Source organism: Vipera ursinii (genome assembly GCF_947247035.1).
Source record: "Vipera ursinii genome assembly, chromosome: 2".
Lineage (NCBI taxonomy): Eukaryota > Metazoa > Chordata > Lepidosauria > Squamata > Viperidae > Vipera > Vipera ursinii.
Genome location: NC_139513.1, coordinates 215,210,224 through 215,237,626, shown reverse-complemented (window position 1 = coordinate 215,237,626; position 27,403 = coordinate 215,210,224). Strand labels below are relative to the sequence as shown.

The 27,403-nt window shown below is 40.5% G+C and overlaps 1 protein-coding gene across 1 annotated transcript in view; it reads left to right on the top strand.

Moving 5' to 3' along the window:
• FOCAD (focadhesin) overlaps positions 1 to 27,243 on the top strand; it is a 157,370-nt gene extending 130,127 nt beyond the window's left edge. The window contains exons 29-44 of the mRNA XM_083352870.1: positions 884 to 1,031; positions 1,180 to 1,299; positions 3,081 to 3,203; positions 4,001 to 4,078; positions 6,635 to 6,706; positions 7,661 to 7,763; positions 8,835 to 8,915; positions 9,788 to 9,916; positions 11,522 to 11,637; positions 11,993 to 12,253; positions 14,337 to 14,426; positions 15,766 to 15,943; positions 18,284 to 18,381; positions 21,614 to 21,862; positions 25,575 to 25,650; positions 27,010 to 27,243. Of these exons, the coding sequence (XP_083208996.1) occupies positions 884 to 1,031; positions 1,180 to 1,299; positions 3,081 to 3,203; positions 4,001 to 4,078; positions 6,635 to 6,706; positions 7,661 to 7,763; positions 8,835 to 8,915; positions 9,788 to 9,916; positions 11,522 to 11,637; positions 11,993 to 12,253; positions 14,337 to 14,426; positions 15,766 to 15,943; positions 18,284 to 18,381; positions 21,614 to 21,862; positions 25,575 to 25,650; positions 27,010 to 27,083 (1,996 nt within the window). The 3' untranslated portion in view covers positions 27,084 to 27,243. The remainder of the gene's footprint in view (positions 1 to 883; positions 1,032 to 1,179; positions 1,300 to 3,080; positions 3,204 to 4,000; positions 4,079 to 6,634; positions 6,707 to 7,660; positions 7,764 to 8,834; positions 8,916 to 9,787; positions 9,917 to 11,521; positions 11,638 to 11,992; positions 12,254 to 14,336; positions 14,427 to 15,765; positions 15,944 to 18,283; positions 18,382 to 21,613; positions 21,863 to 25,574; positions 25,651 to 27,009) is intronic.
• The last annotated feature ends 160 nt before the right edge of the window (positions 27,244 to 27,403 follow it).

The following is a 27,403-nucleotide window of genomic DNA, read 5'->3' as shown; positions in this document are numbered from 1 at the left end:
TGTGTAAGAAATGGGAAAATAAAATTGAATATTTAAAACAAAAAAAAACCCCACTAGCCAGTGAGAATAATCTGCAAATTTACATAGTTCTTGCATGGGGGATATTCATCATGAGTCACAGCATGTGCTGCATGATGTGCCTAGTATCATATATTTACAGATGTTTCTCACTGTCTCCAGTAGAAGAACTGAATAGCAGGGACTTCCACACTGTGGAGTAGGAGCGAGGTATCTCTATTTGATGAGTACAACCTGTCTGAAAAGGCTATCCTACATATCTCTTCACATTGCCTCAGTTGCAGAACTTTTTGGTGAAACCAATTACGCTTGAAGCACTATTGAGTGACATACCAGTTTAATAAATTATGTATGTATGTATGTATGTATGTCAGGCACAACTTGGAGTGACAGATCTGTTGTAATGAATTTTATTTCAGATATATCAGTTTCTTCAGTTAACTATCCTGTGAACTGAATGATGATTGCATATGCTTGTTTCAACATTCACTTAAAAATAAAGTTCTGTGGCTGGGTGTAACTTTAATGTGTAAAATGGAATATAAAATGGAATTGTGACATTGATCCCCCATATAACATATACACATTAATATTTGTATGACATTTGTGAACAAGAAACAAATTAATGATCATGTCATGTTGTAAATGCAATGACTTGTATGCATGACACAAGTGTGTAATTATACCAGTCATGTGATCATGTCATCACAGGTGTAATCATTTTGACATCATCATGATTTCTTACAAATGACACTAATAGGAATCCTGGAATATGAAAAAAAATAAGCATTCTCTATATCTGTTTAAATTAGAATTCTGACTGTCTCAACACTTTCCCCCCCTCCTCCTAATTTCCTATATTTAGCACTGGATGTATCTTGGGGGTAGGACTCGTTCTGTCACTGATGAGTCACAGCAACTTGACAGATTCTGAAGGTCACATCTCCACTTCTCTGCGTAAACTTTGCAAATACTTGGATGATGCAGAAGACCAAAGCCGAAATTTACAGGAAGTAAGAGGACGGTGTTTACTTTTCCAGTGCTTGCTTTTCATCTGCTGTTTCTCCAGCATGTTTATATTTCCCAGACTGTGTGTACATAAAACATACTTTTAAAAAATGAATTCATTCTAATTATTTCTTAACTTTTTCTATTTTCTAGATTCTTGCCTACACAATTGCCTGTGTCTGTATTTCTGCATTCAGCACTAGGATTGTTGAGGCAACAGTGGCTGAAGAGGTTATGGACAAGCTGCAGAAATTAACAGAAATGAATCAACAGGTCATATAAAGCTTTTAGATCAATGTTATGCTTTCAAAATATTTCTGTACTATTTTATGTCACCCTAGTATTTTCAACAATCGCATGGATGACCTGAAAAGCTAATCAAACTGCTTCTTGAAATGGAGGCATCCGAAAACCTTAGTCCTGTATGTCTGTGGAGATTTTTAATCATCCAGGTCATGGTTGTCCCAAAGATGCTTTTCCAAAAGGCAATTGGACTTTCTTGGGGTTTTTTTTCCTTGAAAACATTTCACTTCTATCCAAGAAGCTTCTTCAGTTCTCTGACTGAGATAGGATTTTAAATTGGAAAAGAGAAAGGTAGTTAGAATATGCAGATGCAGGTTACAGGTGAGACAGATTTCAAGTACCTTGTCTACTAACAATTGTAATGTGTAAATAATCTGTATTGTTTGTTAAGGCTTTCTGAGATGGCCTGAAAACTTTGCAACTCCCGCTTTTCCAAAACCAGCCACCCTGAGGTTTGTCATGAAATTTGTTGGGAGATTGAAATGCTGTGATATTACTTTATCCTTGTTTTGAATCCTGATGTCAAATTTGTCACTTATCAAGACCTAACAAGAACATACATAAGATTAGAAAGAAGCATGTTCATATACTTTGCTTCCATTGTGATATATGCTATATCATCTGCCCACAATACCTACCTGAATTTTTATAGGTGCCACATCAGTTTTGGACTTCTGGTGACTGCCTGGACAAGTCCCTACAGTTTGATTTGCATGAATTTTTGGAAGTGGTTTGCTGTTGCGTAATTCCGAGACTTGTGAGAAAGTAACTGGGTTTGTACCTATGGTTTGTACTCCTGGTCTCTCGGTTTCTAGTGTGGTGCCTCAGCCTCTCCCCTCTAAATTCTACCTAGGACAAATGGGAGAAAGTATTGGTGCAAAAGACTTAATGGACACAAAACTGACATGTATTAGCACATTCCAATTGTTAATTGATAAGCTATTGTAATTTATTTTACAAGTAAACTGCATCTGTATAATCATTTTTCCTTCCCTCTTCCTCCTGCCTCTGCCTAATTTAAATCCTTCCTCTGCAACAGATGAAGCGAGCTACAGTTCAGAAAAGTATAATAATAAGTTTTAATAAAAATTCTTATTCAGCAAATATCAAACTCCTGATTTTTATTTATTTTTTGCCACTGTCGACTAACTTCCTCTTACAATGTCCAATTAATTGAAAATTTTAAGAGTGTAATCCCAACGCATGTGGAGGGTACCAATTGAAAAAGGCTGCTCCATAAAACATGGTCATCTTATTCAGCACTTTGATGTCATTGTGCCAACTGTTTCTCTGCTCACAATCTACCCTGCTGATTTTTAATGCAATTAGATAAAGAACACTAGTAAACTGAAAAGGGTCACTTCAAAGTGGAAGGGGAAGATGTTTATCATACAACGGAACCCTTTATTGGCTTTGCAGTCTTTTAATCTGGTATATTTTTGTTTGTTAACGGTAAGATTTTCCCCCCCCCCCTTTTAATTACACTTGATCTTAAGCAGCATTTTATCTGGTTTGAATGAAGAGCTGCTCTGCGTGCAACACTATACAGGGCAAGTTCATTTTCCGTGCTTGAGTGCGTTTTGATTTTGTTTGTTTCAAAGAACTCACAACAGCACTACGGTATACTTCTTAAAAATTAAGGATTTCTCTGCCCCGCCCCTTTGCTCACTCTTTTTCTCTCACTTTTGAAACAATGCAAAACAAACTGACTTCCTAACATGCTGCCTGCTTTATGTCTTGTTCTGCGGCAGACACCAGGATTTGCCTTAGCCTTGGGGAGCCTCGTTCATGGATTGTCTGTATGCGGACATGGCAAAGCAGAGGTTCTCAGCAACAAGCTATTTCCGGTCTGGATGAAAACTGTACTTGCCGAGGTAAAGCACTTGAGTTGACCAACAGCTTTAAGAATTCCTAGGAATGCAGTGTGCCAGTCTGCTGATTTTTTCCCCCTTTTTTCTTTTAAACCACTATGGAATAAAGGAGCCTGTTTCTTGCTAGCTGTGTTTAATGGGAAATTTTGAGGCTTAGAATGGGCTGATTCTATCCATTCTTTTGTTTCTATGTCTCCCATCCATAAAGTATCTCTGAAGTTCCAGGATTCATGCAGTGTTGCTGAATGAGCTTCTGGGTTTTCCAGATCGTTGAGAAGCAGGCTGCACTAAGTTTGACTCAGGGCCAAACAGATGCGTTTCCTGGTTGCTACCTTGCTTCTAATTGAAAACCAGCGGCATGGTAGAAGTTGAGTGAAGCTGCTTAAGCACTTCCCTCTCCATCTGTTCTCCCTACCCCAGTTCCTTTTACACAGTATAGTTTTTTTAAGCAACCGCAAAGATTTTGAGGGTTACAGTGGTTGAAGGTGAAAGCTTCTAAGGAGTCATTTTTCCTCTTCCCTTTTGTGCTGTTCATCTCTTTTTGACCGCAGAGTCCCGTCACTGCGTTTTATTTTTGGAATGATTAAAAAGGCTGAACGGGTTACGAATTGGATCCTGAGAGGATGAGTGAAGAGCTTCCCCACTTCACAGTGCTGATGGCAGCATATTTGGTGTCAGGAGGTCTCATCATGGGATCAGGGAGCGAAAGGATTTGGGGGAGGGCGATCTTTTCTTGCAGGAAGCCGTTCAAGAACATTCACTTTTTCTCTTAACCAACCTTGGTTTTGCTTTGATTCTAGGGAGCTCCTACGATGCAAAGACTGGCAGCGGTCAATGGGTTGGTCTCTCTAGTGGGTTCTGAAAGTGCCGTGATACAGGTAAAATGAGGACGTGCCAGATTATTTCTGCCTTGAACTTAGATAGTTTTCAAATAGAAGAATAGGGAGGCAACTTTACAGAGGAGACGTAGCAGAAGAGGCAGAGCCTGGGGTCGGAGTCAAGAAAGGATCCGGCCTAGAATCATTACATGTCCACAGATGCTCCAAGCCCAGCCCTTCTTGAGTTCTGCTGACTTTTACCTAGCACCAGTTTAGTACTGACCATTTAGCGGACTAGATTCTTGTGTTTAGGCTTGAGCAATAAATCTTTTGAATTGGAATTTGCCGTACGGTCTTGATTCTTCACGCCTTAGATTATATCCCTCAGGTGAATTGAACAAGCCCGTAAAGTCACAAAAATATACTCATAACTGTAATGTCACATGAAATTTAGGCCACGTTAGTTCCTTGAGAGCTACCCCAGAGCGGTTCGGATTTTGCCGGATGGGGGCACACAAAATTGCAGTATGTAAGCATCCAAGTATGATTTTTATGTAGGTCAGTCACACTTCTACCTTTTCCCTACTGTAACACTGGCAATGCTTCCTCAGCCCTCTGCTGACTACAATTTGTCATACCACTTTGCTTCCTTGCCGCCCCGAAAGGATCGAAGGCTAGGGCAGAATGCGAGTACAGAAGAAGCAAGGGGTCTTCAGATGCATTCATGCCTGCAGAGATTGCTGCCCGCCCTTCTTTCTATGGTGCTTCTTCATAATCATAGCCACTATTTCCCCATATCTCTATTCTCACTTTTGGAGAAAAAAAACCCTTCTACGTTTAAAAAAAACAAAAAAACAAAAATATGATTTTTATAAAAAAGGGCTAAAACAACTTGCCTGAGTATGTTCTTGTGTAACCAAAAAAATAAAAATAAAAAAATGACCAGTGTGACTGCATTACACACAGAGAGAAGGTGTGTGTGTGTGTTGTCCAAAAGCAAATTCCAAATACGGGCTTCTCGACCTGTTTCCCTCTGGATGTCTTGGCTATCCAAGTTCCAGAATTCTTTGGGCCAGCTAGGTGAGAATTTGAGTGGGTTGCCAGCCTGGCGCCTCTCCTCGTTCGTGCTGCCCTCTGAAAACCAGCAGTGGTTTCCCTAGGTTTCCGTCCATGATGCAGAACAGAGTTTGCCTCACCAGACAGCGAGGTTTGTGTTATCCCTCCATGCATGAAGGGGAGGCAGGTGTTTTATTTCGACTGTATAGATAGAAGCTCAGTTCTGTTTTCTTCTGTGTGCTGCAACGTACTAAGTATTTAGTTTATGATTACACAACATTTTTCTTTAGAGCAGGGCTAGGCAACCTCGGCTCTTTTATGACTCATGGACTTCAACTCCCAGAATTCCTGAGCCAGCTATGCTGGCTCAGGAATTCTGGGTGTTGAAGTCCATGAGTCATAAAAGAGCCGAGGTTGCCTGCCCCTGCTTTAGAGTGTATAGAAGATTAGTTTTGCTTTCTTCTGGATGATGCAACATGGTAAGTATTTGGCTTATTATGACAGAATATTTTTCTCAGTTATACTTTAGTGCAGGGGTTGTGTCAAACTGGCATCACGCGGGCCGGGATGCATCACCTGCAGGCCACACCCACCCCAGCTCTGCAAAGGCAAAAAAAAAACATTGTGATAAGTCACAATACGTCATGTGACGCAATTGAGTTTGACATCCGTGCTTTAGGGTGACGAAATGTTGTATAAAGTATGTGTGTGCGTGTGTGCGTGCGTGTGCATTCACTGATAAAAATAACAAGTTTCAAGTGATTGGTGGTTTCCAATAACGTGTGAACACAGAGTCAACAAAGGTATAGATTTTGCACAAGAGATACTATACTGTAGCGGTTAAATACAGAATTAACCCTGGAAAAACCCAAATTGAAACCTCCTTTCAATCACGGAAGCTCACTAGGGGACTTTGAGCTAGTCTGAAAGGGCTGCTATTGGGAAAAAAATGGCAAGAAGGAGTATGATGTGTTTCTGAATATAATAAATACAGCGAAGAAATAGCTGAGGAAAAGAGAGAGCACCATTTTAATAAGTGGCTTACTTGTATTCGCTTACGCTTCCTTAACTAATAACCTATAGAGTGTGATATCCCGTGGTTTATTTATTTACTTGTATCCTGCCCTTATTATTTTTGCAAATAACTCAAGGCAGCAAACTCACCCAACACATCTTCCTCCTCCTATTTTCTCCACAACAACCACCCTTGTGAGGTAGGTTGCACAGAGAGACAGTGACTAGGTCAAAGTCACAAGCTGGCTTTCATGGCTAAGGGGGAGACTTAAACTCAACGTCTTCTGTTTTCTAGCCTTGTGCCTTAACTACTACTAGACCATACCCAAAACTGTTGGCAGCATGCATTTGGTGTTAGAAAATAAAATTGTTCTCATATTAAATAAACGTTAAAATAGAACATTTGTGTGCACGTATCCGTGTGTGTGTGTGTGTGTGCGTGCATGAAAGTCCCTCACCATGCAGATGCTTTGACTTTCTGTGCAATTGCTTTTTCACCCATCAGTGTTCTCCCATTTCTGTTTCTTTTTCTTTTTCTTTAAATAGCTGAAATCGGAAGCTATCCAATCTTCTCAATTTCAAAGCAAACTTAATGAAGTCATCCGAACCCTGACTCAGGTATGGGTTACCCTATTGACATTGCTGTGCAATTTGTTCAGGGTAAAGGTTGGGATTATCCAGGCACTTCTTCCAAGTCCTCAGGTGCTCTATTCCAAAAGTTGCCGTCACATTTTTTTTAGTGACGTGGTAAAATGATTAAATATAAGGGAATAATCTAGTTAACAATGTAATTAATATGGTTCAAATTCATAATATTTTGTTTCTGAGATGACCTTGCTTCTTTCCTGGGTCCAATTTCTTTTCTGAAAGAACTAGCTTGAAAAGGGTTGGTAATCATATCAGTCTTTTAACAAGGTTAGGAAATAGTCATTGAAGCTGCTATCCATTAGATCCGACATAACTGTAGTTCCATCTTCAGCTTTATCAGTAGTCTTCATTCCAGCCTGTAGTGAACTATCTCATTAAGGAAAACTAATCATTAAGAAAAAAGACACGTTAGACACACATGTGGTCCTACTGGTTAAAATTCCCTTTCCAATTTTGGAATCTTAGTTCCAAAATTAGTTTAGTTTCATTTCTTATAAACTTTTTTTTTGTATTTTACACCTACTAAGTATATTTCCATTTGAACAGAACGACTTCCAAGTATGGGCATAATTAGGCAACAATCCCCAAATGGTTTCATATAGGTGACTTTTTGTCGTAGTAGTGTTCCTGTTTTGGATTACAGTTTTCTTACTTAGCATAGACCTGAGCTATGTTACAGGGAAAATATTCACAGACAACTGAATGGTCAAGGTGGGGCATTCCTTCCTTCAACATTTGCCTATATTTTTCCTCAAAGAATAAAGCACATTTTATTGTGTTATCTACAGTATGGCATGGTCTACTCACCTAAATGTGGAACGTGCCCATATATTATGGGGAACTAGTGGCATTTATTTTATAGTAGTGATAACCTACATAAAATGAATTACAATTTGGGTTCATTTGTGATGCTTCTCCTTGCAGATAATCAGCTTTTCTGGGGTGATAGGCCTTCAGGTAAACGCAGCATGGATGTTAGGACATTTGTACCTTTCCAATATGTCTGCAACCCGTAGTCGAACATCTGGTAAGCTGAAGCTTCTCATATGAGATTGTAGATTCAGAAAATGAGATGACAATAAAAAGTTTCGATATTTCAAATAGAGCTTTCCCCCGCCCTCAGAGTCTGGGTCTTATTTTTGAGGCTATGAAGTCAATTTGTATAGAGCAGAGGTAGGCAACCATGGCTCTTTTATGACTCGTGGACTTCAACTCCCAGAATTCCTGAGCCAGCATAGCTGGCTCAGGAATTCTGGGAGCTGAAGTCCACGAGTCATAAAAGAGCCAAGGTTGCCTACCCCTGTTATAGAGTGTCCTTTTTTTCAGTTCAGAGAGAGAGAGAGAGAGAGAGAGAGAGAGAGAGAGAGAGAGAGAGAGAGAGAGAGAGAGAGAGAGAGAGAGAGAGCACCTGTTGATGACTGGTAGAAAAAAAATTGTTCCTGATTTGCTAGCTCTCACTGAATTTCCCACAGCCTGGTTTCTCCTGCTCTAAGTTGCCCTGTCATCAAGAGTTCATCATCTTAGCTTTCATTTAATTAAATGTAAATGAAATGAAAGTTTTGTTTTCTCTTTAAAAGATTTTATTCACTTGTAACAGAAAATGCGAAAATACAAAAGCAGATAGTAAGGAACAACGGTAGGAGAAGGGGGAAAAGAGAAGTGTGGAAAAGGGGGGAAGAAAAAAAAGGTGTTGACTTCCGAACTCCCTCTGTTACAATAGAAAGAGGCATTAACATCGAATCTCAACTTTTCACATTTCCATAGTAAACTAGCCATTTCTATCAAATCTAATCAGTAAAACCCAAAATCATAGTAGCATTTTTTTCCATGTCAAGAAGGGGTTTCCAAGTAGAAAAACAAAAGTGCTTGCATTCTTTTCTTTTATCAAAACAGTCAGTTTAGCCACCCCTGCTAATTCCATCAACTTTTGAAAGTTAGTTTTTGACTTGGCCCTGTCCACTATTTCCAGAATACTACACAAATATTATGCGTGGACCTTAGTTTCGAACTCTGCCGTCAAGCACCTGCCTATATTCTGCTGTAAAATTGTCAAGTGTGAATGTGAAAATGGCTGACCCGATTTTCTTTGCCTTTACAGTTCCTTCCGACTTTAGCTACCTCCCTGAGAAAAGTTTCCTTAGAGCAGCCATTGATTTTATTATAGAAGGTGGAAAGAAAGGTAAACAAAAAAATCTTATATGGGGAAAACATCTTCCAGTGATGAGAAGAAATAATTATTTCTCTTCTCTACCACAAACGTGACATGACAATTGAAAGGATGGTCCAAACGTGTTTTTTTTTAAACTATAGAAACTATCAGCATTCTCTTTTACAACCGGAGAAGACTTATATTGCTGATGTGAACTTATAATTCTACACTTTCTTAATGTCTGTAATATGGACGCACCCAAGAGCGTTCCTCCACTTTTTCCCAAAGAATCCCAATTTTTGCCATTGACAAGAAAATGTTCATAATAGAAAGCAAAGTGTCTGCGTTATGGACTATGGCAGCGGTTTCCAACCCTTCCGGCTTGACAACAGCAGGGTGGGGAGAGGGGATAGTTTTGCGCACGTGCCACTCTCACAAATGCAGCCGCTTGTGCACACGCGCACGTTCCCCACCACTTCCGTGAGCTGGTTCCAAAAGTGGTGGCCCAGCCTCAGACCGTGGACTGGGCGTTTGGGACCCCTGGACCATGGAATAAAGAATCGTGAATGTCATTTGCTTGTATTTAGTTTCAACTTCTTTCATGGCAAATTGGGATTCTTTGGAGAAAAATGGAGGGGCATCTGGATAGTGTTTATATACTTATTTTGCATACCTGGAGAGAAGGGGGGGGGAATAGATCTGGACCTTACTTGATTGAAGGGCTTTCATACCAGATTTTACTACGGAGAAACAAATGGTTGTATTTTGAAAACTCAGTAAAATACAGTTAAAACTCACAAAAAGTAATCCAGTGGTTCTTTGTTTTTATCATTATAAGTCATGTCAGTTAATCAAGGTATCTACTGTAGTTGTTCAAGTAATAATTGGAGGCTTTGTTTTAGGGCCTGAACAAGTTCATCCAAGCGTCTTAAAGGCAGCCATGGCACCCATTGCATTGATTGGAGGAAGCTATCAGTATCCCCCTTTGAACTGGGCATCAATTCTTGCCCCTCTGCTGCGACTAGATTTTGGTATGCCTTTAAAAAAATGACTGAATCCTGTCTGTATTCCTTTGAGTAGATAAATAATTTCATCAAATCTCTTCCTTTAATATAGAGCAGGGGTAGGCAACCTCGGCTCTTTTATGACTCATGGACTTCAACTCCCAGAATTTCTGAGTCAGCTATGCTGGGAGTTGAAGTCCATGAGTCATAAAAGAGCCGAGGTTGCCTACCCCTGAAGCAACATTATTTATTTATTTATTCCTATTTATCCATTATTAAGCATTCTTCACAGAAAGATCTTGGAAGGAGAAAGTTTTATTACTTTCAAGTTATTGAATTTCCTTGTATTTTAATGGGCTCCAGAACATCATTTGTTTGCGGTGGCATTTGGAAATTTAAATTTGTCTCATCGATTTCAAGAAATAGGATTAGAGCAAAAGTGCAGAATCCTCTCCTATACAATAGGACTTGGATACAAAGCGGAGAACTGGTTATGAATTCCGTTATTTCTTCAGCATTTATTTTCAGTTTGTGCCAATGCCATTTTTTGCTGTACTGTTTGTTTAAATCTAAAGTCAAGTCAAGTTCTTCCATTCTAACATATTTAAATTTGTTTAAAGTCCTACTTGGCCTTGGTCGACTAATGCAATTTTTTTCTATCATGGGATTTTAGCTTTATTATACTTTTACAATAATTTATGTAACTCAATATCAAATCAAGATGTAATTACAGTAGTCTATTGAATTGGGTATCTGTTGGAATATAGCAAAAGTAAATGTTAAGTGTAAGCAAATGAAATAAATATTTCATGGCTATGAAATAAGCAAATGAGAAAAAAGTCGATTTCACTTGGTTTTCACTTTGCTCAGAACCAGACAACCTCCCCCTCCCCCCCATAAAGAACAAATACAAGGTCAGTTAATTGCTTTCTTTATTTAGTCTCTGATGAACGTTTCAATCAGAATCACCACTAGTGTGTTGCTTTTTCAGTGGTCCCCGAAACATTACTAACATTCTATTAAGTTTTCCAAGGCAGTGGAAATTTCCATGGGCGATAGCAGAACATAGAGTTGGAAGGGACCAGCTTTATTATGCAGTTGGTCCCTTCCAACTCTATTACTCTAGGCCAGACATGTCAAACACAAGGCCCGGGGGCCAGATCCGGCCCGCGAAGTGGTTTCATGCGGCCCGTGAAGCCATCCTGGAAACAGTGAGGGAACGGCCCCCACTGCCTTGGCCCTGGCCCAGAGACCCTCCTTCTGCCAGAGACCCTCAGATCTGTCCCACTTCTGCCCAGGCCCCCATAGGCACCCTTGATGTGAACGATGTAGAGCTGGCCATGCCCACCCAGTAGGCCATACGCACTCTAGCCACGCCCACCCAGTAGGCCACGCCCACCCTGGCCACACCCACTTGGCCCCCTGAGGGCAACCGCAATGCTGATAAGGCCCTCAATGAAATTGAGTTTGACACCCCTGATCTAGGCTAATAGTTGACCAACTCTATTATTGAGTTCTAACACAACAGAGTTGGAAGAGTAACTATAGGAAGCTGAGGTTGATGTTTTATTCCAATCCTTTTGCTGTGTCTTCTTATGCCTTCAATTTCTCCATCATTTTTTTTCCTTTTAGGAGAAGAAATACAGCAGTTGTGTATTGAACTAGCTGTGACCCAGGCCCAATCCTCTCAGAATGCAGCAATGATTTTAGGCATGTGGGTGGCACCGCCTCTGGTCTACAGTCTAAGTGTATGTGTGCTTTCTCTAATGGTTCTATTTCTCAGTCTTGGCAGGTGGAAGTGGAAAGTCAACTCCTTTTGCTGTGTGGCTCCTCTCCATTCAGTTGTAAGGTGGGGGGGGGACATAGTTTAGTGTAATGGATTTGTTCTCTTTTTTAAAAATAACCTTTCCTCTGGATGAAAAAGGAAAAAAAAATCGACAAATGTAATATGAGACCGTATTGGTTTATGTATTCTTCAAATACATACAGGTATTTTTCAAAGACATTTGTTGAAAATAATAAAGTAAATAATCAACTGTGATTTAATGTTGCAATGCGTATTAGATTCTTGTGAATCCCTAATGCTCTGTTTTTGCTCATCAGATACAAGCCAAGAGGTACCTTTTTACTTCCTTACCTCTGTGGATGAAATATGTAGCAGAAGACAAACAGCAGATCTTCACTGAAGTGTTTATGGTGCAGCATTTTGAGGCAAAGAAACAGTCAAAAAACCAGGACCTTTGCTGGAATATTTTGCAAGGACTCAACCAAGCTATGAAATCTCCTAGCCCAACTCAGCACAGCTGGAGTTGTTTTTGCAAGACTGCTGAAAAGATATTTGAGCTTTTGCCAGATGAGATTTGGGTAGGGAAAAGTAAACATTTGAAGTATTAAAACTTTGCTGGGGAAAAAAAGGTCTCATTTGGGAAGATAAAAGAGATTGGTGGACTGGAAAGCCTAGATGAAAAGAAGGAGCTGTGTGACATATGCAGATGTTTTACTGTGTACAATTTTTTCATCAGAGCTTTCTAAGAGGTTGTCTTACACAAGTATGCTGTAGGATAATCTCTTGGACTTTTTAAAATGAGCATACATCTAATTTGAGAACAACTTAGATCAACATTAAGAATGTCTTCTTCTCTGATTACTCTACTGTTGAAATAGAGAATCACATTTGATTCCATTGCTTCAAAAAGTATCTATTAACTCAATTAAGTTGTGATTCCACTCAGAGGATATTCACTGAACTGAGTTTGTGTTAGAAACTGAAGTACTGAGTGAATAAGATTGATTGAAATGCTATTTTGTAAAACTTTCATTGAGGCTTAATATGGCAAATATATAAAATAGATTTAGAAATGACCTACTCTGTTATGTGTAATGACCTACTCTGTTATAGAGCAAAGTCATGTTTAATTTTGCTCATGAATTTAGAAGTATGATTGCAGGGCTTGTAAGGGACTCCAGCCTTAATGGACAACACTGAAGCCCATTTCACATGTTGATTTGAACACATACGAGGTAAAAATGGGGAATGGGGCTGTTCATGCTACTCCCATCTCCCTCATCTTCTCGTGTGTGTGAGACCTAGGTTCCTCTAAAATAATTCTAAAAATGATTACATTATCTTGATCAAGATCATGTTTATTTTTATATTTATTGGAAATTTGAACATTTACAGTTAGACATACTATTTTATCAAGAGTTATTATATACTCTACTCTGAATTTTACATTCTTGAAGTCTAGGAAAATGTAAAGAAGGCTTAAGTGGCATGAAATGAGGAAAAAAGAGAACTTGGTAGACATAATACGTAATGATAAAGAAGGCAAATATAGTCCTCTTATGCATTAGATTCCTACGTTTTCAGAATTTGAGTGTATCTAGTTACAGGATAAAAGGATTCCAAAACAATTTTGATTTTTTTTTATTTAGAGCCTGGTTAATTACCAGTAACATAACACAACGTTGTTGAACCAGAGAGTATTAATTTCCAGGTCACAAGTAGGGTTGTTTTTTTTTTTTAACCCTCTCGATCTTAAAAAATGGAGGTGCACATGCCATTCAGTGATTTAAGTCTGAACCTTCCTATCAGCTGTCATGGCGGTGGGGCATATTTCTTCCTTACAACCGCCCTGTTTATATTGCCTTTCATGTCCTGCCTAACCTCTTAACTCTGCTTTTGTCTAGTTTTCTTGCGTATTGAAGCATGGGCTGCATTCAGGAAATTTCAGTGCCGAGTCTTTCCCCCCCCCCCCAAGATGTTGCTTACTTCAATGATAGGAAGATGATGAATGTTAGTTTCTGTTCCAACAGACACAGATTCCAACATTAGCATTAGGAGTAGTACTATTTTGATTTTTCCACTGGGAGTATTGTATATGGAGGTTTTTTTCAACATTTTAGTCACAGGCGGAAATGAGCACCTCACTACTCTTTGGATGCTTCTGGATTGAAAGGATTTGCCAGCTATCAGCTGTTATCCAGGGTAGCCTCCCCAAAGAATGTATGCTGGTCATCTAGCATGCCTTATTTTAAATGTGATGCTTCTGACAGATAAACAAGCAAACATTTAGTCTTACAAACCTGGGAAATAAATGGATGGGGTAGTGGTTAGGATTGTTTTTTCCTAATAGGACCATTCATGTAATTCTGTGCACTAAGAACTAGTCTGCTCAGTTAATAAATAGAAATATCACTGTGGGCATTTATGAAAGTGTATTTATTACAATTATCCTTCATTTATTCCCTCAAGATAGTTTTGGTCTGTTTTTAAAGCATTATTGCTTCTGGCACATGGTATTATTTATTCCCGCTGCTGTCACTGATAACATTAAGCGGAGGTTTAGAATTTGAAACAGAAGAATATTAAGATCATATGTCATAACAAAATGATTTTCCTGGCTTGGCTTAGGCTAAAAAAATACCTTTGTTTTTATTTCTTTAGCAAGATGATGTAAAGATGCATATACTTGCAGCAAAATGTCTCTCGGAAATGGTTGATACAGAAATTGAACGTATTACAGAAGTTTCAAAGGTAAATTGCATTTTAGCCTTATGAATCTTTTATGGAGGTGGGGAACAATTATTTCTCTCTACTGTTCTACATAACATTACCATTATCATTCCAAAGGAAAGCTGCACATAACAAGGTAGAATTTCATTCTGTGTTTTTATTTTAAGTTTGACACCATTTGAAAATGATATTTGAATAATTGAGGTATTTCCTAGTAGTGTCACGACAATACAACTTCTTAGTCAACACGTCCAGTTTGGAAGCAGATACCGAACTACAGTCTTGATAACCTTGAAAAGATAATTTTAAAAGATGATACGATTTGCAAAATTAAAGCTATGTACATGGTTTTCTTAAAGTAAGTAGCATGCCAGGGACTAGTCTATTTGTTCCCTGATGAGATAGTGACTTTGTTACTGCTACCCCAGCCAATCTGAGTCGGAATCAGTATTGATGACTCCACATAGGAGAAAGAGATAAGACACACAGAGAAAATGAAAAGGGGGGGGGGGAGAGAGAGAGAGAGAGAGAGAGAGAGAGAGAGATGGATGCAACTCCCAGTATTGTATAGTTTATGTTCTGAGTGCTAAGCCATTTTTTGTTAACAAGCTTCCTTTTTAAATAAAGGAGATTATCTCCCTGAATTAATTTCCAGAAGTGTGAGGATGCCAACTGTTCCTTATGCACTTTATCAGAATCATTCTAGTATGGAGTGAAGTGTTGCTGTCCTATTCATGCATGTAACATTATTTTCGCTCTCTGAGCTATTCTTGCAATGCTCTGACCCCATGAAACATAGTTTTATAAACTATTTGTGGAAGCTTTTTTTTATTTGGTATCCCTCAAGGCTGATTTCATTCTTCCCTTTGTTTATTAGTATTAAGCATTGATTCAGAACAATAATTGTGCAGCACTGTATGTTACGTTTTACACAATCTAGTTTATTCATGCCCATAATTAGAGAACTCTTTAAATCCATGACTATAATTTGTGAATAATAAATCACAGTTTAAATTAACTATGCCTTTCATGTGTGTGTATGTAAAATGTGCATGGAAGGGAAGAAAAAAGAATTTAATTTATAAGGAGTTGGGAAAATATATGGATGAAACTGCGTCCTGCTTTTCAATTAGGATATGCTCAAGCACATCTTAAATATTACATTTTGTTAATGTAAAATTCAGGAGCATCGCCAGAAACATTTTCAATGGAGAACTCTTTTCTGATTAGGCGATGTCTCTCTTTTTTTCCCCGAGAAATCACGAGTAAATGTTGCCTGTCTTCAAATAATAATGAGCAAGAGTTTGCACCCATGGAGCCTGTTTCCTATTTTTCATCCATTTCATGGTTTGTTTTGCAGAACAATTTGGAAAAGGTTGCATTTGTCAGAGTTTATTTAGTTTCTCAAGGCAGATTTCCTTTGCTGAGATGGAATGATGTGATTAGTGTTGCGGCTGGGTGCCAGCAGAAAGAAACCATTGTGTGGATGATGCTGCACAGCTTTTACCATGCACGAATCCTGAGGCATGAAAACACTGGTAAGAAATCATGGCCAAAAAAAAAAAATCTGGGCGATCCACTAATCTCCATTTGCTACTATTACTAATAGAGTAATGTATCAAACCTCCTTTTACTCCTGTTTACTAATTATTTTCTCCCAAGTCCTTCTGTAGAACTGTGCACGGGCAATTACCCCCCCTCCCCCTATTTCCAGGCAGACAACCGAAAGATGGAGATTTATTGAACTGCTAGTAGACTTCATTTGGCCTCGTGGAACATAAGTTGTGCCAGGTCAGCATCAATTCCTGGTGCATATTATTTACAGCCCGACTTCCCTTTCAGATTTCCTGAATGTTGATAAATCTTTTCCCCTTAATTTTGTGAGAGCTTTGTGTGGACCCTACCAATACATAAAGAGAATCTGAGTGGGGGAAAAAATAACAACAAAGATTTGTACTTGTTTCACTTATTTCATAAATTTGTCCATGGAGCACTGTGCTGGTGTGAAAAAAAGGACCCTTCTCTCACCCCTATTCAGTCAATTCAGTTAAAATAATAACTAAGAACCAATTGTATTTTGAGTATTTCATTAAACAGATTTCATTAAACAGATTTGGACCAGTCCTGCCCTATATAAACCTCACAAACCTCACCATGACATCACTATACAAATTCTAAAAGCACACCACATCCCACTCTAAAAAACATTTTGAAGTCCTTTATTAGAAAGTTATTGATACCTATCCATTTGGGAAAAAAATTACAAATAATTCAGAAAGCTCTAGGACACAGGTCTGCAAACCGCGGCTCCAGAGCCGCATGTGGCTCTTTCAGCCGTCTCCTGCGGCTCCCAGTCCTCTGCCATGTGCAGTCCAAAAAAAAAGGGACTAAAAAAGTTCAACCAATCAATTCAAATATGCAGGGTAGGTGCATATCTTGCCTTGTCTCCACTCTTCAGTCAAACCCTGTTCTGCACATGCGTGCATGTATGTGCATGCGCACACATTTTTTGCGGCTCCCAGTTTTTCGTTTTGTGAGGGAACCGGTTCCGAGTGGCTCTTTCACTGTTTCAGGTTGCTGACCCCTGCTCTAGGATTTAGTGATGTACAATCAGAGACACAGTGTTGAAATAGAGAAGGCTTGGGGTAATTGCGAATTTTCCCAAGAGTGGTTATCGTGTCCAAATGGAATCCAAGAACACAGCATAAGATCATCCAGGAAGTCACAAAGGAATCACAAACAACATCTTGGATCTTTATGCTTCTATCATCCTGGTTAAATCCAGCATTCATAAATACACCATCGGCAAAATACTGGCTAAAAATAGGACTCATGGAAGAAGAGTAACAAGGTGGAAGCCATTGTTTATAAAAGAAGCTTTGATCTTTGTCTTGTATTTTGAAGAAGCACTTGGATATTTCTCAGATGACAGTTATTTCCATTGCCATCTTCTGATATGCTTTTTGAGTTTCATGTCTAATCTGGAACTATTCTGGGATTTCCTGGTTGCTGCCCATCCAAGAAGTAACTGGCTACTGACAATTAGAAAATATTTAAACTAATGTTCTATCTACTTAGACCCTTAAATCCCAGTATGCACATCATTTTACGTATGGTCACTCATGCGCTCGTTACCTCCCGTGTTGATTACTGCGATGCTCTCTACATGGGGTTGCCCTTGAAGACCACCCGGAGACTTCAGCTGGGGCAGAATGTGGCCGCGTGGGTTGTGATGGGAGCATCCCGATACTCCCATATTACACCCCTCCTGCGTGAGCTGCATTGGTTACCGGTTGCCTTCCGGGTGAGATTTAAGGTGCTGCTTCTTACCTATAAAGCCCTACATGGCTTAGGCCTGGGATACTTACAGGACCATCTGCTGCCAGGAACGACTTCCCATCGCCCTGTGCACTCACACAGAGAGGGCCTCCTCAGGGTGCCGTTGGCCAGACAATGTCGGCTGGCGACCCCCAGTGGGAGGGCCTTCTCTGTGGGGGCACCTGCCCTGTGGAATCAGCTTCCCCTGGAGCTCCGGATGACCCCAGACCTCCGGTTGTTTCGTCGTGACCTTAAGACATTTCTCTTCCAACAGGCCAACCTAGACTGATGATAATGGGGTTTTTAATATGGTTTTAAGGTTTATTGGTTGTAGTTGGGGCTATAGATATAGTTTAATTTTTAATATTTGTATTTTTACTTGTATTTTACTGTTGTTAGCCGCCCTGAGTCCTTCGGGAAATAGGGCGGCATATAAATCCCATTAAATACTACAGGAAATGTAGCTGAAGAATTCTTACCTGTGTTACAACTGTATGATTATGATTACAGCACTTGAAAATGGGTGTATGATTCTGATCTCTGTTCTTTTGCTTTTACAGGAGTCTTAAAAAGAATGGAATGGCTCTTGGAATTCATGGGATATATTAAAAAGGTTTCCTTAAATACAGCCTCTATGGAAAATGTTTCTCCCCAAGAGGTACATTGCTGAAAAAAAATTACATTTTCAGATAAAGAAAACAAGTTGAAATGTGTGATTTAAACTCTTTCTGAGGAATATCAAGAAATGCTTGCTTTGGGAGAAGATCATGTTATTACTTCCATAATGAAAATGTCAGCTTGCTGAAAAAATATAGCAAAATCGTATTTGGGGACCCACGTTTAAAATTTGGAAATTGACCATCTGGAATGCCTGAATCGTGATGAAGTCTAGGAAGAAAATATTTTGGATATACATTTAGAAATAGCTGCAGTTAAAATTCAATTACTATGAGGATACATAAAACCATTGGTATAATTTGCTGTGCACATTATTTTGCTGAATTTAATTTTCATATTATTGTCATTATAATGATATTCCCCAAATACAAGGTATAATTAAATATAATCTCTATAAACTAGGCATAGGCAGTGAAAATCAAGGAAAATATATCCAAAGACTTTAGACTCCCCACTCCTTTCTAAAAGGTACTCTGATAGGTTAGAAAACTGCAAGCCAGACTTTGATTTTGCTTATTTATTTTCTTTTCCATTGGTATCAGCGGTGGATTGAGTAAAATTCTGGAAAACGATGTGGTCTTAATAATACACCAATATTTGAACCATTGTTTCTTGAGCAGTAGCCTAAAACTCATAAAGCCCTGAGCTGTATTTAGATCACTTTAAGCCAGGGGTCTTCAAACTTGGCCCTTTTATGAGGAATGGCTGAGGAATTCTGGGATGAGGAATGGCTGAGGAATTCTGGGAGTTGAAGTCCACAAGGGCCAAGTTTGAAGACCCCTGCTTTAAGCCAAAAAACAAACACATTATAGGTTAGCATTTTATCTGAACCAGGTTAAATTCTGCTGTGTGACTCTTATTGATTCTTGTTTTCTGAGGAAAACATAGAATTTATTAGCATTTATTAATTTACATATTTTATTGTTAATAAGCGCCATGAGCATAATAGGACTTACTTGGTCCAATGCATTTACTGCGTCACAATTGAAGCTGTAGTGGAAGTAGCGGTTTGTTTCATACAGCAATTTCTCAGCATGAAGCATAAACCTATTACTAGAAAATCCTCCTAGAATTCAATATTAATAAATGTTGGCATTACAGGTAGTCCTCAACTTACGACCACAATTGGGACCAGTCACTAAATGATGCGATCATTACAGGAGTCAGCAGCAGCAGCAGCTGGACCCAATTTTATGACAATTTTACCATGATCATTAAGTGAATCATGCAGTTGTTAATCAAATTTGGCTTCCTCAATTGATTTTGATTCCTCAATTGAAGCTGGCTGGGCAAGTCACAAATTGTGATCACGTGACTGCAAGATGCTACAGACGTCATAAATGTGAGTTGGTTGCCAAGCACCCAAATTGTGATCACACGACTGTGGGCTTGTTGCCACAGTGATAACTTTGATGGTGGATCATAAGTCACTTTTTCCAAGGCTCTTATAACTTCGAACCATGGTTAAACAGTTTTAAACTGAGCACTACCTGTTATTTGTCATTTAGATTAGAAAACAAAGTGTTTCATATACCTTATCTGGATAATACTAAGATCCTTTGAATCAGGATTTTTATTCCATTGCACTCTGCTTTTATTTTACTCAGACAATTAGTGTCATTTGCTGGGCCAAGACCACTGACAGAGTAACAGATTTGGAAAACATCTGTCTATAACAAATAACCTTGAAGCTGAATGCAGAAAAAAATCCTGATCCACAAATTCATTCTCTTACTGTCATACCATATGATGGTCCTTTCAGAAAGAAATAGATCCCTTTTAGGACTGCACAGCAGTTTGGAATCAAAGACCAAAGATGCTTAAAGGCATATAGGACTACTTGTTGAGTACTTGCCTGCAACTCCTTAAAGCAGCTGTACCTTTTCTAGGATCGTCTGGGTGCTGTCAGCAACTGCAGCATGACTCCTGAGAAAAGACAACTGCTTTAAGCAGTTGGAAACAAATGTTATGTTTATACCCCTTTTGGCTTTCAAGTTTGAATTTGTGAAGGCTTATTTTTATTTCTTATAGATAGATCTATATCCCACATTTCTTTCAGGATTCAAGACAGGATACAAAGCAGTCACTGCTTCTGTTTTGCCCCACATACAGTAACTTGTGAAGTAGGTGGGGCTGAGAGAAAGTGACTGGCCCAAAGTCACATAGTGGTCTGAAGATGGCTGAAGATGGGCTAGAACTTGGCTTTTCCCAGTGCCAGTCCAAGACTGTAACCGCCATACCACAGTCCAAGTAGCCACCATCTTTGTCTTAACAACAAGCATACAAACTGGTGCATCCCGTTTATAAGAAAATGTCAGAGCTAATAAAATATGATCCTCCAGATTTCAAATCTGGAACTCCCTATAGCAGGGGTCCTCAACCTTGGCAACTTTTAAGACTTGTGGACTTCAACTCCCAGAATTCCTCAGCCGGTTTTGCTGGGAATTCTGGGAGTTGAAGTCCACACGTCTTAAAGTTGCCAAGGTTGAGGACCCCTGCCCTATACTATAGTTTATGCAATGTTAATGTGCGCTAATGGTACCTTTTGAAGAAATTTTTATATTAGATCAGGGGTGTCAAACTCAATTTCATTGAGGGCCACATCAGCATTGTGGTCACCCTCAGGGGGCCGGGTGGGTATGGCCAGGGTGGGCGTGACCTACTGGGTGGGCGTGGCTAGAGTGTGTATGGCCTACTGGGTGGGCGTGGCCAGCTCTACATTGTTTGCATCAAGGGTGCCTATGGGGGCCTGGGCAGGAGTGGGACAGATCTGAGGGTCTCTGGCAGGAGGAGGGTCTCTGGGCCAGGGCCAAGGCAGTGGGGGCCGTTCCCTCACTGTTTCCAGGATGGCTTTGCGGGCCACATGAAACCCCTTTGCGGGCCGGATCCGGCCCCCGGGCCTTGTGTTTGACATGTCTGTATTAGATGAACAGGCCTATTTACAGCATAGCAATATATGCTATAAAATATTATACTTAAGTCATTTCTACAAGCTCACTTGGTCTTTCTAGAAATTAAAAAAGTTTTCTTTTTTTCCAGCCTGACATAGCTCATGTTAAAAAATTATACTAGCTTTTAAGACCATTAAAATGTTCCGGTAATCTGCTTCTTCTTAATTGTTTGAGCTCAATAATTTATAAATTATTGTGACTCTAGACCTTTCCAGACTTCACTGATCCAGTTAGCAATATGTGCATCTGTTTCCTGTTCAGGCTGTGAGCTTCCTGTTGTGTATTTTCGCCGCTTGTGTGGTTGCCTGGGCCGATCATGCCATGCCAATGCTCCTTGGCCTTAGCGCAGACTGGTCTGCCCGGCAGTGTGAAACAACCGACGGAGTCTTTGCACGTGCTTTAGGCAAGCGTCCAGTGGATACTTTGGCTGTCAAAGAGATACTCGCCCTTCTTCCAGGGAGCTTACTAATTCTGTTGACCAAAGAGCCTTGGAAAGAGCAAACACCAAAGGTATGTCTTTTAAGTTGGATCGTGACCCCTGAACTCATGATGCGCTTGAACTTTTTTTTTGATTGATTGAACTCAGTGTTGTCATTCCACCGATCTAGGTGGAATTTTTATGCTGCAGGTCACCCAGGCCATTCATAGTGATACATAATATACCTAATAATTACTAAGAGCAACAACAGAGAATGGAAACTTCCACCAGCTGAAATGGGACTGTTAAAATGTTGTGTAGGTAATAGCAATAAACTTGTGAGAATCTAGAGGAAAAGGTTTTATTTTTTTACTAGGCCGCCACTATGGTGTCTTGCACTAGTTCGCTCAACAGTCTGATCTCAAATGTGAAAGAATCCTTTGCAGGTTCTGATCTACCAGCAGCTGGACTCACATACAGTATTTATTTATTATTATTATTTATTAATTTATTAATTTAATTTATATACCGCCCTTCTCCCAGGGGACTCAGGGCGGTGAACAGGGCAATACATAAAAACTAGATACAAAAATTAAAATTATTAAAACATGATTAAACAATGCCCATAAAATTAATACAAATTTAAAATTAAAGTTTATTAAAAAATCCCACCCCGTCCCATCAGGCCAGGCCAGCTTGTTTAAAGAGATGGGTTTTAAGATCGCGCCGGAAGGTGCGGAGATTGGGCGCCATCCGGAGCTCAACCGGAAGATGGTTCCATAAATCCGGTGCACCCACAGAGAACGCCCTCCCCCTGGGGGCCACCAGTCGGCATTCTTTGACCGGTGGCACCCTGAGGAGGCCCTCTCTGTGGGAGCGTACTGGGCGGAGGGAAGTTGACGCCGGCTGCAGGTGCTCCCCAAGGTATTCCGGACCCATGCCATGAAGGGCTTTGTAGGTCATTACCAACACCTTGAACCTCACCCGGAAGACAACTGGCAGCCAATGCAGCTCGCGGAGCAAAGGTGTGACATGGGAGTATTGGGAAACTCCCAGTACAACTCTCGTGGCTGCATTCTGTACCAGTTGGAGCCTCCGAGTGGTCTTCAAGGGTAGCCCCATGTAGAGAGCGTTGCAGTAATCAAGACGAGAGGTCACGAGCGCATGAGTGACCGTACGTAAGGCATCCCGGTCTAGATAGGGCCGCAACTGGCGCACCAGGCGAACCTGGGCGAAGGCCCCCCTAATCACAGCTACAATATGGTCTTCTAAGGAGAGTTGTGAATCTAGGAGGACTCCCAAGTTGCGAGCCCTATCTACAGGAGGTAATGACTCACCTCCCATAGTGAGGGGTGGGATATCCTGAATATCCCGAGATGCCGGTACGCACAGCCACTCAGTCTTGTCAGGGTTGAGTCAAAGCCTGTTCCTCCCCATCCAGACCCGGACCGCCTCCAGGCACCGGGACATCACGTCGAGGGCATCACTGGGGTGGTTTGGGGTCGAAATGAAAAGTTGGGTATCATCAGCATACTGATGATACCCAACTCCAAAACCACGAATGATCTCACCCAGCGGTTTCATGTAGATGTTGAACAGGAGAGGCGAGAGGACCGACCCCTAAGGGACTCCACAAATGAGAGGCCTCGCGGTCGACCTCTGCCCCCCTGCCAACACCGACTGCGAGCGTCCCAGGAGATAGGAGAACCACTGAAGAACCGTGCCTCCCACTCCCAATCCCCTGAGACGCCGCAGCAGGATACCATGGTCGATGGTATCGAAAGCCGCTGAGAGGTCTAATAGGACTAGGACAGAGGAATATCTCTTGTCCCGAGCCCTCCAGAGATCATTAACCAGCGCGACCAATGCCGTCTCCGTGCTGTACCCGGGCCTGAAGCCCGATTGGTACGGGTCTAGATAATCCGCTTCATCCAGGACCAGAGGGAGCTGATGCGCCACCACACTCTCAACAACCTTCGCAAGGAAGCGAAGGTTGGAGACCGGACGAAAGTTATTCAAAACAGCCGGGTCCAAGGCAGGCTTCTTGAGGAGAGGTCTTACCACCGCCTCTTTCAAGGCGGCGGGAAAACTACCCTCACTCAGAGAGGCAGATATAACCGCCTGGAACCACTACAGTAGAAGTGGGTGTCTGTAGATTGCAGCAGTAGATTGATACAGTAGTTAAATAAATCCATAAATATTATGAGAAAATAGTGTCATATCTGTGGATACATTCACTTCTCGACCAGAAGACCACCACGTCTGCATTCTAATATTAAGACCTGACTTCAATTTACATTTGTTCATAGTTGTATGTGTTTTATAGAGGGAACTGATGATTAAAGAAAGAATTCCCACCACACCTACATCTTTCCCAATACAGATAATCCTCAACTTACAACAATTCACTTAGTGACCATTCAAAGTTACAACGGCACTGAAAAAAGTGACTTACGACCATTTTTCACACTTACGACCTTTGTAGCATCCCCATGCTTATGTGACCAAAATTCCGATGCTTGGCAACTGGTTCATACTTAGGACTGTTGCTGTGTCCCAAGGTCATGTGATCCCCTTTTGCGACCTTTTGACAAGCAAAGTCAGTGGGGAAGCCAGATTCACTTAACAACCGAGTTACTAAGTTTTATCAACTGCCGTGAATCACTTACCAACAAAGGTCATGAAATGGGGCAAAACTCACTTAGCAAATGTCTCACTTAATAACAGAAATGTTGGGCTCAGTTGTGGTCCTAAGTCGAGGACTACCTGTACATTTTAAAGGACATTATAACCCCTTTCCTAGCTATGAACTTGTTCAGATTGATGTACAGATGTTTGGAGTATTGGCAGTTTAAACTGTAGTTCACCCAGCATGTGGATGGACTAAGTGGCATGTGAATAATTGCAGCATCCTCCCAAAATCATTCCAGGGAAATGCACTCCGAGAAGAGCTTGGCATGATTGAAATTAGGGCTGGGCATAAAACACACGGAAGCACAAAGAGGTAGATACAAAACTTGACAGGTCTTTAAATGTTATTCATACTTCCCAGGATTGCAAGAGCACCTGTCAGAGCTCTGGGGATGCTCCAAGGTGTGTAAAGATGCTGTTGCAGCATGCCTTTCATTCTGAAGTGCTGCCTAACATTAACAGATTTATAATATGAATAAATTAATATTAATTACAAACTAGGATTTTAAGAAAGTTTACAAACGACGATTAATTTTTCAAAGTCCTAAAAGAATAGCAGCAATGCTTTTTTTCCTTACATGCAAGGTAACCTGCAGCTCTCACTTGTAATAGATCAGCATGCAATTTAAGTCACAACTGGCAAATTAGAATTGAGAACTTGAATTAGATCGTGTGATAGATTATATGTCTGTTCAATGTGTTTTGGTTTTATCATTTCTAAGAAATTGTTTTATTTTTTTGCTTTTTTGAAGGAATGGTTAAATACTCCCACATTTGCTTGTTATCATCACGAGTATGTTGGATTGTCATTAAAATGTATTTCATATACAACAGTTTGAACTTTATATTTGAATACAGATACATGTTTTAAGACATAATGAAAATTTCGGCATCAGCTTGTCAACTTTAAAGCAGGTTTATCCAAAGTTTTGTTACCTCCCCCCTCCCCCCCAATGCTTTGAACTACATTTCCCATCTGCACCAACCCACATAATCAGTGACTGTTGAGATGACAATAATTGTATTCCAACATGCCTGGACAAGTTGAGAAGGCTTGATTGAGTTATTTTAATTAAAAAATAATTCTAACTTTTGAGTTTTAAATTTATTCAGTTTATTGACTGGCTGTTTAGCCTGATGGAGAATCCTAATGACATGCTGTCTCAGTCTTCCAGATGTCTTTTGAAAGGTACGGTAAAAACTGAGTTACTTAATAGACTTCCAACGTGGATAAATAATAACACTTTGTTGTTGTTGTTTAAAAAAGGTGATTTATATCAATTTAAAAGCAAAAAAAACATGTTTACAAAAGATATTGTTATTTAGACTTGTTTTACACATCACATTATAAAGTTGTGGGTCGGTCGAGGGTACGGTGTTTCCGCTTCAGGTCTTTTTCTGGAGGATGAGCCTTTTATTGTCTTCTTGTAGTTACCTTTAGCCTTTGAACTCTGGTGCTGGAGAAGACTCCTGCGAGTCCCTTGGACTGCAAGGCGATCAAACCGGTCAGTCCTAGAGGAGATCAACCCTGACTGCTCTTTAGAAGGCCAGATCCTGAAGCTAAAACTCAAATACTTTGGCCACCTAATGAGAAGGAAGGACTCACTGGAGAAGAGCCTAATGCTGGGAGATTGAGGGCAATAGAAGAAGGGGACGACAGAGAATGAGGTGGCTGGATGGAGTCACTGAAGCAGTAGGCATGAGCTTAAATGGACTCCAGAAGATGGTAGAGGACAGGAAGGCCTGGAGGAACATTGTGTTGTGATTCAGGGTCAGCCTGTGGGTTCGGCAGTTGGGTCGGATGACTGAGAGGAGGGGGGTGTTGAAGAGCTTGCTGAGGGGGTTGAAGATCTTGCTGATGAGAGCCCTCAGCCAGGCCCCTCCCACCTGGTCACGACGGAGGCCCAGCTGTGTGAGCCTGACAGCGTGGATGAAGATGATCCACAGCTGGCCCTGTTCAAGGACGCCCGACGCAGGAGGCAGTCAATCAGGAGTAAACAGAGGAAGGCAATGGGGCACCTCGGAAGGAGGCAGAGAGAAGCCATGCCCTGAACTGTATAAAAGGGGAATGTGTGGGAGTGCTGGTTTGCTGAAGGCAACCGCTTGATTAGTTCCTGTTTCATAGCTCCTGTTTCATGGTTGGTGTCTTGTTTTGCTCTGTTTTATGTTAATAAATTTGGCAGGCTTAATTCCAGCCTCTTGCCGTTTGTAAAGGGGTTGTCCCTGCCTTTTCTGCAGGGCCGGTAGCAGGCTGGTACAGAACACATTGTCTATAGGGTCGCGATGGGTCGGACACGACTTCGCAACTAACAACAACAATAACAACAAAGTTACCTTTAGATGTGAAGAACAAGTGTCTTTCTGTTCAGTTCCTGTTTGTGGATTTTCCATAATTTGCTGGTGGTGGGAAGAAGGCTGAGCTTGATGGGCCTTTGATTTGATCCAAGAGTTTTTCCTGTGACATTGACTTTCAGAACATTTCAGGCATGCAACAGTAGAATATTTGTTTCTGTTTCCATTGGTGATATTGTGTGTGTTCTTTTAACAGCTTCTTTGTTGTCCCTGCGATCCCTTCCAGAGTTCAAGAAGAAAGCAGTATGGACAAAAGCTTATGGCTGGTAGGGATCATGAAGAAACAGAAACTGTTATCTGCTGGCGATAGGCGTCTTGCAAATAAATCTTTTATGCTGTGGAATAAGAGCTGCTGTTACAGACAGGTTGTTATCTTTCCTGAGGAAAGATACTTAAAAATCCTGCTTATTTGAATATGTACCATTTGTTCTATTGATGAGAGAAAGAGAGAGAGGAAAGAATGAAAGGAAAAGAAAGAAAGAGAAAAAGAAAGAAAAAAAAGAGAGAGATTCCTATTAGAAAGTAGGAGTTGGGTAAGTTGAGTAAGGAAGTTTAAACAAGGTAAGATTTCATAAATGTTGGTCAGCAAT